Source organism: Pristiophorus japonicus, chromosome 7, assembly GCF_044704955.1.
Source record: "Pristiophorus japonicus isolate sPriJap1 chromosome 7, sPriJap1.hap1, whole genome shotgun sequence".
NCBI lineage: Eukaryota > Metazoa > Chordata > Chondrichthyes > Pristiophoridae > Pristiophorus > Pristiophorus japonicus.
Window position 1 is genome coordinate 103,081,933 of NC_091983.1, and position 11,748 is coordinate 103,093,680.

Here is an 11,748-nt window from a genome sequence, read left to right on the forward strand (position 1 = left end):
ATTTAACAGAAATCACTGATAAGCTTACTAAATATTTGGGCCTTACTATGCACTAAATATATTTATTTATTTATATAGATGTACAGTTGGAGAAATTACAGATGCAATGAAAAAAGTGTTCGGTGAACATCGACCTAGTGACCGCATGGTGAGCGGTGCATACCGACATGAATTTGGTAACCATGAAGAAATTTCTATGGCAGTAAACCGGTGAGCTAGAAACTAAGTTAATTATTAACATTTACAGTTTTCTTGGGTTGGCTGAGATACCTAAAAGGAACGATACATGCTTTCATTAAAGTCACTAAAACGTCAGTATTTTAATAGACAGTTACTACTCAGCAAATGTACAATTAAGATATGAACTTCAATCATTTTGGGTTAATTTGTCCAACTGTCACCGTGTTTATTAGGACTGTCATTTTATTTTTTGTCCCCATCTTGGAAGGGTGGGGAGAGGGATTAAAATTAGGGTTGCACAAGTGTTATGTCCCCTTGTCCTAGACTCGCCCACCAGTGGAAAAAGTTTCTCTCTAGCTAACCTAATTAATTCCTTTCAAAATCCTAAAAGCCTCAAATCAAATCACCCTTAAACTTCTATATTCCAGGGAATACAAGACTAGTTTATGTAATCTCTTGGAGTCTTGCTAACATTCTGGTGAATCTGCACTGCATTCCTTCCAAGTCTAGTCAGCTGACCAATATAAATATGCAAAGTAATATATATTCTTAAAGTGTCTTCAAGATGTTCACAAGAGTTTAAAGTTTCAGTTGAAATTTATTCACAGTTTGCCGATAAACTATTCTGGCTTTTGATCCTTTTACATTTAGGATTGAAGAATTTGCTAAAAATGAAGGCCGTCAACCTCGTCTGCTTGTTGCTAAAATGGGTCAAGACGGGCATGACCGAGGCGCAAAAGTTATTGCGACAGGATTTGCTGATCTTGGCTTTGATGTGGATATAGGACCACTGTTTCAGGTAGTTTACCAATACTATTCTAATTTCACCAAGTAAGTTGAGGCAGAAACTCATTTAAATAAATTCAGATATGGTGATAAAGAAAACAATTGTAATTTTTTTTCCTGTGAAGGTAGAGGACTTGATTTGCTGATTACATATTACCCTGCAGGTTTGAAATCAAACTTTGAAGTATATCATGCATTTCACTCGATGCTTAGAGAAGAGTATAAACTGTTTTGGGGCAGATAAGCTAGTAAAGTGCATCATATTTAAGAAAAAATTCCTTGGATAATGCAATAAAAATCTTTTGGTTCCAGCTGGCTAAAGCTGTGACATTTCCTTCTTTGTTCTAAAGGATAGTGCAGCAGGCACCTATCTCAGTTTATTTCTCTTGAAATCCTAAAGTTGAGTTTAGTTCTGTTGTAATTTCCCCAAGCTGTCTCCCCTCCTGTCCTGCCCACATTGACTGCCTACCTAATGAGTATAAACAAAAATTGGATGTTCTAAATAGTGTCCCACTGTGTCACTATTCATTCTTTATAATCCTCCAAGATTCAATGCTTTTTATTTTCAAGTGTAGATAAAGGTTGAGGCTACAATCTCACATGATTGTCCAGAGAAATTAATTGGCAAATCTGAATGAGCGCAAAGGGTTGCATTTGACTAGTGTCCAATTTCACCACCAATATTGGCTGAGAGTGCTGTATAAGGGTATCACAATCCTTAACTGTTGATTATAAAGGTGGTTTTAATTGTCGCTGCTTGTTGGACAACGTGGAAGAGGTTTCTGAGTCAAATAAAAAAACAGGATAGACTAGCACTTCATTTCCGTTTCAGAGGGCTACCAGTGTTGCTCTAACATAATATTAGAGACCATAAAGGACATCTGTGTGGAGACGGAAGACATGGGTAGGATTCTTAATGAATGCTTTGCATCTGTTTTCACAAAAGCAATGCAGACTTTGCAATGAGGGAGGAGGAAAAGTGAAATATTAGATGAGATAAACATAGTGGGAGAGGAAGTATTAAGGGGCTGAACAGCTTTGAAAGTGGATAAATCCCCAGGCCCGGATGAAATGTATCCCAGGCTGTTAAGAGAAGCAAAAGAGAGGCTCTGACCATCATTTTCCAATCCTCTCTGGCTACAGATGTGGGACTGGAGGACTGCTAATGTTGTACCTTTGTTTAAAAAGGTAGAAAGGGATAGGCCAAGTAATTACAGGCCAGTCAGCCTAACCTCGGTAATGGGAAAATTATTGGGAAAAAATCCTGAGGGACAGGATAAATCTTCATTTGGAAAGACATGGATTAATCAAGGACAGTCAGCATGGATTTGTTAAGGGAAGGTCGTGACTGACTAACTTTATTGAATTTTTCGAGGAGTAACCAGGAGGGTCGATGAGGGCAGTGCGTATGATGTAGTGTATATGGATTTTAGCAAAGCTTTTGATAAAATCCCACATGGCAAACTGATCACGAAAGTAATAGCCCATGGGATCCAGGGCAAAGTGGCAAGTTGGATCCAAAATTGGCTCGGAGGCAGGAAGCAAAGGGTAATGGTTGATGGATGTTTTTGTGACTGGAAGGCTGTATCCAGTGGGGTTCCGCAGGGTTCCGTGCTGGGTCCCTTGCTTTTTGTGGTAAATATCAATGACTTGGACTTAAATGTTGGGGATATGATTAAGAAGTTTGCAGATGACACTAAAATAGGCTGTGTGGAAGAAAGCTACGGACTGCAGGAAGATATCAATGTACTGGCCAGGTTGGCAGAACAGTGGCAAGTGGAATTCTATCTGGATAAGTGTGAGGTAATGCATTTGGAGAGGTCTAACAAGGCAAGGGAATACACATTAAATGGTACAACACTGAAAAGTGTAGAGGAACAAAGGGACCTTGGAGTGCAGGTCCACAGATCCCTGAAGGTAGCAGGCCAGGTAGATAAGATGGTTAAGATGGCATATGGAATACTTGCCTTTATTAGTCGAGGCATGGACTACAAGAGCAAGAGGTTATGCTTGAACTGTATAAAACACTGATTAGGTCGCAGCTGGAGTACTGTGTGCAGTTCTGGTTGCCACATTACAGGAAAGATGTGATTGCACTAGAAAGGGCGCAGAGGAGATTTAGAAGAAGTTGCCTGGACTGGAGAATTTTGGCTATGAGGAAAGATTGGAGATGCTTGGTCTGTTTTCTTTGGAACAGAGGAGGCTGAGAGGAGACCTGATTGAGGTGTATAAAATTATGAGGGGCCTGGATAGAGTGGATAGGAAAGACCTATTTCCCTTGGCAGAGGGGTCAACAACCAGGGGACATAAATTTAAAGTAATTCGGGGGAGTTTAGAGGAGATATGAGGGGAAATGTCTTCACCCAGAGGGTGGTGGGGGTCTGGACCTCACTGCCTGAAAGGGTGGTAGAGGCAGAAACCCTCACCACATTTAAAAGACACTTGGATGTGCTCTTAAAGTGCCATAATCTACAGGGCTACGGACCAAGAGCTGGAAAGTGAGATAAGGCTGAATAGCTCTTGGTCGGCCGGCACGGGCATGATGAGTCGAAATGGCCTCCTTCTGTGCTGTAAATTTCTATGAATGGTTTTTTGTCCCACAGAGTGCTGATGGAGTTTGAAATGGTAGCCTTCCCTGAGCGGGCAACCGGCTACAAATTCTCAGCAATTCGTATTTTCAAAAACTTTGCAGATAGAAGAATACTTTGTACTAAAAGTACTCATGTAGAATTTTTATTTGTTAACACTGTTTTTTAAGATGAATGTTAACCAAGTAGAAGACTACAGAGTTGTTGATAAAGATAAGAAACTAAATGGGGTCAAGCATAATTCCCTGTGGGCCTCTGCCTAAAACATTATGGGCCTGAAATTTCTGTCAGAGGCTTCTTTTGGACGAACGCCTCCGACCGGAGAATTTTTACAAATTTACCTGGTAGTCCCAGAAGCGCCTGGGATTCTGATGGGAAGGCCTTCTCTTTCCGCGCTGCAAAACACGCTCCCGTCCTCGAGGTTTGGATGCAGAAGGTGCAGTCACGTGTGACTGCACAACCAATCAGGTACAGTATTCCACAGCATTCTCATTAATAGCAATGAGAACACCGTATCTACAAGTTCTCAATGCTATTAATGAGGAAAAAAAACACACACTAAACACCATAATAAAAAATAAAAAACACACCTCACATAATTAAAATTAATTGAAATTAAAGTTAATGTCTTAGAAAAAAAAAAAAATACTTTCCCAATTTTTTTTGAGTAGTTTTTTTAATTATGGTTTCAAATAAACTTACCGTAGTGAGCGGGGTTTTTAACAATAAAATGTTTTTTGAATTTTATTTTAATATGTTTTTGTAGGTTTTAAAACTCTTATGCCTGTAGAAGTAGTCTATACGCCTGCTTTTATCAGGCGCAAGAGTTTTCAGGACATTTGCTGGGCAACATATACCGCAATCTTGTCCATGCGAATGTCCTGGCTGTGGAGATACGGAGGATCTGTCAAGCTGCGCTGAAAACCGGTTTTTGAGATGCCTTCCTGGCTTTTACTATGCCTTCCCGGGTCCATACACACTCAGGCCAGGATTTCTCGGCCATTATCTATTTATCAAGACTACTCCCCCCGCCACCGCCCCCCCCCCCCCCTCAATTTGTCTGCACTTAATAGCCATGTTAAATGTGTTGCCAATTCAGTGAGATTAGATGCTATACCATCAGGCCATCTAGGATTCTGCCGCAAGTATTACAGAAAGTAACCAGAAGGATATTAATTGGTGCGGTTGTCTAAAAATCCGCTTTTGGTTTAAAATGTTAATCAAAAGATAATATCTCATTATAACTCTACCAAATTGCCACTATTTCACTTTTAGACTCCTCGGGAGGTGGCTCAGCAAGCAGTAGATGCAGATGTTCACTGTGTGGGTGTCAGTTCGTTGGCTGCTGGGCACAAAACTCTTGTGCCAGAACTGATTAAAGAGCTCTGTGATCTTCGGCGCCCTGATATTTTGGTCATCTGTGGTGGAGTGATCCCTCCCCAGGTACTACATTTAAGATGTAATTTCAAGGTCTCTCTTGTATTGTGAATAATGATACATATGCTGATGTTGGGTGAGTGTTTCCTTAATCACACTTGTGTTCTTTTGTCAGGATTGTGTTGAACAGTGGCAGTTGGAGAAACAGTATACAATGTATGCTATTTTCCTTGTAATTGTAATGTTCCAGTCCCTCCGGTGCCCACTGGTCACGGAAGGCCTCAAGCGTACCGGTGGACACTGCGTGCTCCATCTCCAGGGACTCCCGGGCACAAAAGTAGCCGGGGAAGAGAGGCAAGCAGTCGGGCTGAATGACCCCTGCGACTGCCCGCTGCCTGGACCTGTTGATGGCTTCTAGCTCACAGCTTTTACCACCTACTCCAGCAACCACTTACAGCTGATCGCTGCTAACTGCCACTGACCATGCAATTTCTTCTATGTTACAAGACAAAGCCAAATTCCAAAGCCAAGCCAAAAGCCAATATGATTATTACTTATCTAACTTATCTTGTCTCCTCACCACCAATTCCTGCACTCACAAAATTCCTCACTCTGCTTGTGACTCACTGTTTGTGTTCTCCAAGCTCTGTGCTCAAGCTCATTTGTAACACCTTATTGATGTTTTGACAGATTATCAAAATCAGCTAATACAGCATAGGTCAGGAATAAATTTCCTGAGCTAGCCAGTGAGCTCAGCCATCACCTTGTGTGGGAGGGAACATTTCTCCAAAATTAAAGGGTTCAGTTTCTTCCCATTTGACGAAAGCCACCTGGCTGTTAACAAGGGTCTAATATCACTCATTGATTAACATCATCCTACTTGCTGTAGTGCCTTATGATGGGTATATTCAGTTGGCATTCAAGTTAGATAGTATAGCATTCAGAAAACGAGTAGCAATGTTAGAAAATATGAACTAGAAAATATAAACTGCTGTTTCATAATTCTTTTTTCACATTGCTTTAAGCTGAAGAAAAAGCATGGCTAGTAATCTGAAACAACAACTTGGGATTTGCATAGTGCCTTTAATGTAAAGAAACGTCCCTCGGCACTTTACAAATAGCTGTAAGGACAATGGCCCCGATATTTGCAAGGAGGGTGCGCGGTAGTGCAGGGGAAACCCGGCAAGGCCGGGGCATGAAGATTCTGCCGAATTTAATGGCAGGGCCTCATTATTTTTTCCTTCCGATTCCTGCCCGGCAGTTGGCCAAATTGACGGGCAAAACCAGCAGCAGAAGGCTGCAACTGAGGACCCTTGGGTCCATCCCCAGCAATTGGGAGGGGATTGCGGGCTGCAGATCGATGCTTGGGGAATTCGGCAATCGTGGGACATGCTGCAGATCGGGGCTTGGGGGGGAGGGGGCTGGTGACCATGGGGCAGGCCTTGAGGGGAGTAAGGGAGGTCGCTGATCGCTGTAGGGGCTAGAGAGAGGCCACGATTGGCAGAAGGAAGGCTAAAGGCTTCTTTGAGCTGGCTGGAGTACTCTTGCTTCTCCTAGCCCACAAGCAGTGCTGTAAAAAAAAAAAAAACACTTGCCTTCTGGAACCGACAGCACTTAACTTTAAATCAGGCTCCCAATTGCACAGTGGGAGCCTGATTTAAATATGTTAATGAAGTGTCCTGCCTCGCCACGGTGGAACATTTGCATGGCATGTTATCCGCTGCCGTAAAAGTGGTAGGTTAGGATTGCGTTTTCTGTTGTAAGCGTTTAACAACCAACCTCTTGCCTGTCATGTGAAGGTTAACATCAAGCCTAATGAGTCAGGAAGCAAAAGTAGTGATTGAATGCTTGGTCGAACTTGAGGAGGAGAGGCAGAGAGGTTTAGGGGAGAGACATTGCCTCGGAGATTCAGCAGATCTGTTGGAAATCTCATTTACAGTGGCTGATTGGGAGAACTCCCAGCGAGAGTACAATTATCAGCTGATAACTCCACCACTAGTGGTGGGGGAAAAGATGCGGGGTAGATACAATAAGAGGAACGGAGTATTTAGGAGAGAATATACACTTGGAGAAGATTAGAGGTAAGTTGGAGCAAAGCCATGGATATATTTGTAAACAAGTCAAGGATTTTCAATTTTGATGTTGGGGAACAGGGAACTTATGGAGGTAAGCAAGCATGGGGCGATAAGTGTGCAAGACAGGATATGTGCAGCAGAGTTTCGGACAATTTGAGGTTTATGGAGGAAGTGAGATCAACAGGACAGTGTTCGAATAGTCAGGTCTAGAGTGAGCAAGACATGTCCAAGAGTTTCAGCAGCTGAGGTAGGGATGGGCAATGTTCCAGACACTAAATTAAGCAGCCTTGCATTGGATAAAATTTGGGGCTTAACACTCTACGCATGATCGGAAAGGACATAATGACTGCAAACTGTCTGGTTCAGTGTGATCCAGGAGAGGTATGGAGTCAGTGGTAAGGGAATAGAGTTTGTGAAGGGACCTGAAGCTGATGGCTTCAATCTTCCCATTGTGGAGCTGGAAGAAATTGTGAAATAATCAGATATTGATGTCTGACAAGAAGTCTGACAGCACAGAGGCAGTTGAGGGCTCGTGAAGAGTGGTGGAGAGATAGTCCATGTAAAAGCTGACCTCGTGCCTGCGGATGATGTCACCAAGGGACAGCATGTAGATAAGGAAGAGGAGGAGACCTGGGATAAACTATATAAGTGGCCATGCAGGGGAGGGAGAAGAAGCCATTAGTGGAGAAACACTAGTTGTGTTCAGATAGGTAAGAATAAAACAATGCACAAGCAGTCCCATGGAGCTGGATGATAGAGGAGTACCATTGGAGGATAATGGCATGGCAGACTGTTTTGAAAGCTGAAGAAAGCTCGAGGGTGGATAATACACCATGGTAATGGTCACACAGGATTTGTGATGTGTTTCAGTGCTGAGAAGAGAGAAAGCTGGACTGGAGGTATTTGAACAGTTTCTGAGATGGGAGTTGTAAACATGTTGGAGGACTTTAGAGAGAAAGCAGAGGTTGGAGATGAGGTGAAGTTAGTGGACGGGTGGATTTTTTGATGGGGGTGATTACTGAGGTTTTGAAGAGGAGAGGGATGGTGTCTGAGGAAAGGGAACCCATTGATGGTGGCAGCTAACATGTGGTGATGGGGAGGGGGCGGAGGGTAAGAGAAGCTAAATTATCAGGAATTGAATGAGAAGAAGATCAAGGAAAAGTGCACAGATGAAGATGGTGAGGGTAGGGATTGCAGCAGACAGATGAGAAACAAAAATCCTTCTGATCAGTACTGCTTCTGTGAGACAAACACAAAAGTTTGAAAACTTCTGGACTAGAGGCTGGAGACTTGGCAAGTTTAACCAATTTGGAGAAACAACTCTGATGATCAATTCAGTGACGGGGCATAAGCTCTTTTGGTACTTGGTACAGCCTTACCCTACCAAGGTAAAAGAACAATTTCTTCTTCGAGTTGTGTTGGAACTAGAAGGCCAGTAAAGCTCTGAGGGTGGATGTTGCGATCATCCAATCTTTCCCCCACTGACATTTGGTTGGGAATACAAATATTACTGTTCAGCAAATATAGTTGTAATTTTTTTTAAACCTGAAAATTCCACTTTTTCCATGTTTAATATAGTTTTCAGTTACAGTGCATCCTAATATGGAATGTCCCATATGTATGTGAAAGGAAAAGACTTCTAGTAAGAAACTGCTTAAATTCAGGGTAACCATTTTAATATTGGTATTGGGTGACTGATTTATGTCTCAAACAGAAGAAAATAATGCTAACATTTAATTCTTTAACTCCTCTAGGATTATGACATGTTGTTCAAGGCAGGCGTTTGCAGTATCTTTGGCCCAGGTACCAGAATTCCAGTTGCAGCTGTACAGGTGCTTGCTGACATTGAGAGAAATTTAGTCAAGAGGCAACAATCAATGTGAACGTCATTGTGGATGGCAATTAATACTTTTGTATTTTAGAAGTTTGTTTTCAATTATGCCAATCAAAAATGACTTGAAATATATTTGTCTTCTGTACTTTCTGGGAAAGTTTATAGTTTATCCATATATTGTAACTATTTGTAACTCAATTCACTTTGTGGGGTAAACTATAATCACACATTAAAAGCTTTTATGAAGATTGTATAACAGCTCTTGTGTAAATAGCATGCTGATACTTAAACACAAGTAATTTAAGCTAAATGCCTTTTATTTGGAATTCAATCGAATTTGAGTGTTTAATAATTGTGAACTGTTACAGCTTCATGTCCAGACAGACAAATACAATTGAAAATATTTTATTTATGGGCTAAGTTTCTATTGCTATTTTGTGTTTTATAGCACCTTTAACATCGACATTTCACAGAGGCATGAGGAAAACGAGCACATGTCCAAAGGAGGAAAGATTAGGAGAATTGGACAAAAGCTTGTGCAAATAGTTAGGTTTCAAGGAGGATCTTAAAGGATAAAGGAGCAGAGGGAGAGAGAGTTGGAGTGATGAGTCTAGGGAGACAATTCCACAGAGTAGGACTTGGCAGCTGAAGACATGGCTGCAAATGAGTGTCAACGGGTAAGGGCATGCACAAGAGACCAGAGTTAGCAGAACAGATTTGTTATAGTCTGAACTTTAACTGCTTTGCAAGTTATGAACATTTATTTTATTTCCTCCATACACCATTGGAATATAAACTAGTTTAATAGGTCTGAGAACTACATGCCAAGCAAGTGCATGCCATTGGCATCATGATGTAGATGGGCAATACTGCACATGATCATATGCCAATTTGTATAAAGTCCAAGGACCTGCACCATTGTCCCACTTTATTTTTTTTCCCAGTTAGTGTCTGCTTCTTGCATCAGACCTCTCATTGCTTTTTAAAATTCATTCACGGGATGTGGGTGTCGCTAGCAAAGCCTGCATTTATTGTCCATCCCTAATTGCCCTTGAGAAGGTGGTGGTGAGTTGCCTTCTTGAACCGCTGCAGTCCATGCAGTGAAGGTACTCCCACAGTGCTATTGGAGAAGGAGTTCCAGGATTTTGACCCGGCGACTATGAAGGAACGGCAATATATTTCCAAGTCAGGATGATGTGTGACTTGGAGGGGAACTTGCAGGTGATGGTATTTCCATGTGCCTGCTGCACTTGTCCTTCTAGGTGGTCTAGGTCGCAGGTTTGGAAGGTGCTGTCAAAAAAGCCTTGGCAAGTTGCTACCTATCTGTTTCCCTTAATATCTTGAAAACTTCGATCAGATCACCCCTTAACCTTCTAAATTCTAGGGAATACATCCCTAATTTGTGTAATCTCACCTCATAACTTATCTCTTGAAGTCCGGGTATCATTCTGGTAAACCAACGCTGCTGTCCCTCCAAGACCAATATATCCTTCGGAATGTGTGGTGCCCAGAACTGCTCACGGTGCTCCAGGTGTGGTCTAACCAGGATTAGACTTAACAGCCTAAGCCTGAATGTCATCCAGGTCTTGCTGCATGTGGGCATGGACTGGTTCATTATCTGAGTTGCGAATGGCACTGAACACTGCAATTGTTATGTCTTGAATAGTCAGACCAAATACTGCAAGCTCAAAGTAAGGTGTGACCATAGTCCTTTATTACAGGTCAGAGTGTCTCTCCAGCCTGTGAGGCCTCCTTATGTACAGGTGCCCCCAAGGGATTGTGGGATCCCTTAGGACTCCAGGGGATGAGCCCTCTGGTGGTTAAACATGCTATTTACAGGTTTACATATATAACAGCAATCATCAGCGAACATCATCACTTCTGACCTTATGATGGAGGGAAGGTCATTGATGAAGCAGCTGAAGATGGTTGGGCCTAGGACACTGCCCTGAGGAACCCCTGCAGCGATGTCCTGGGGCTGAGATGAAATACAACCATCTTTCTTTGTGCTAGGTATGAGTCTAGCCAATGGAGAGATATCCCCCTGACTTCAATTTCATTAGGGCTCCTTGATGCCATATTCCGTCAAATGCAACCTTGATGTCAAGGGCAGTCATTCTTGCCTGACCTCTGGAATTCAGCTCTTTTGTCCATGTTTGGACCAAGGCTGTAACGAGGTCTGGAGCCGAGTGGTCCTAGCAGAACCCAAACTGAGCACCGGTAAGTCAGTACATGCCGCGAGATAGCACTGTCGACGAAATCTTCCATCACTTTGCTGATGATTGATGATGGGGCAGTAATTGGCCAGATTGGATTTGTCCTGCTTTTTAAAGTTTGGGATCTTAAAAAATGAAATGGGTAATCTAGAGGTTTACACTAGTGAGGGAAGCTGCTATAAGTACTATGCATACTTGTCCAAATAATGTGTATGAATAAAGGTTGAATTTAAAGAGATGTAAATTGTTTCCCAGGGATAGAAACGGTGAACTGGAAAGGGTGTAGCTTTTTCTGTGAAGCCTAATTTACAGCAGCTAGACTCAATCATAAAATCCTGCAGCACTGAGGGATTTGCTTGTACCAGCTATTTGAAAACTTAACCAATTAATCCCACACTCCCGACTCTCGCCCCATAGCCCTGCAAATCATTCAAGTATATATCAATTCCCTTTTGAAAGTTACTGTTTGCACTAGCCTATTCATAGAATCATAGAAATTTATGGCACACCAGGAGGCAATTCAGCCCATCATGTCTGCGCCAGCTAAAAGATCATCATCATCATCATCATCATAGGCAGCCCCTCGAAGTGAGGTTGACTTGCTTCCACGCCAAAAAGGGATGAGTTCACAGGTGTTTCAATTAAGGACCTAATATTCCAGATCCCGAACTACATGTTGAAGGGTGGAAGGT

General features: G+C 42.3%; 1 protein-coding gene across 1 annotated transcript in view; it reads left to right on the forward strand.

The window, feature by feature from the left end:
• The window catches only part of mmut (methylmalonyl CoA mutase), a 69,266-nt gene extending 60,020 nt beyond the window's left edge, over window positions 1–9,246 (forward strand). Inside the window, exons 9-12 of the mRNA XM_070885186.1 lie at window positions 79–210; window positions 832–979; window positions 4,830–4,997; window positions 8,761–9,246. Of these exons, the coding sequence (XP_070741287.1) occupies window positions 79–210; window positions 832–979; window positions 4,830–4,997; window positions 8,761–8,889 (577 nt within the window). The 3' untranslated portion in view covers window positions 8,890–9,246. The remainder of the gene's footprint in view (window positions 1–78; window positions 211–831; window positions 980–4,829; window positions 4,998–8,760) is intronic.
• The last annotated feature ends 2,502 nt before the right edge of the window (window positions 9,247–11,748 follow it).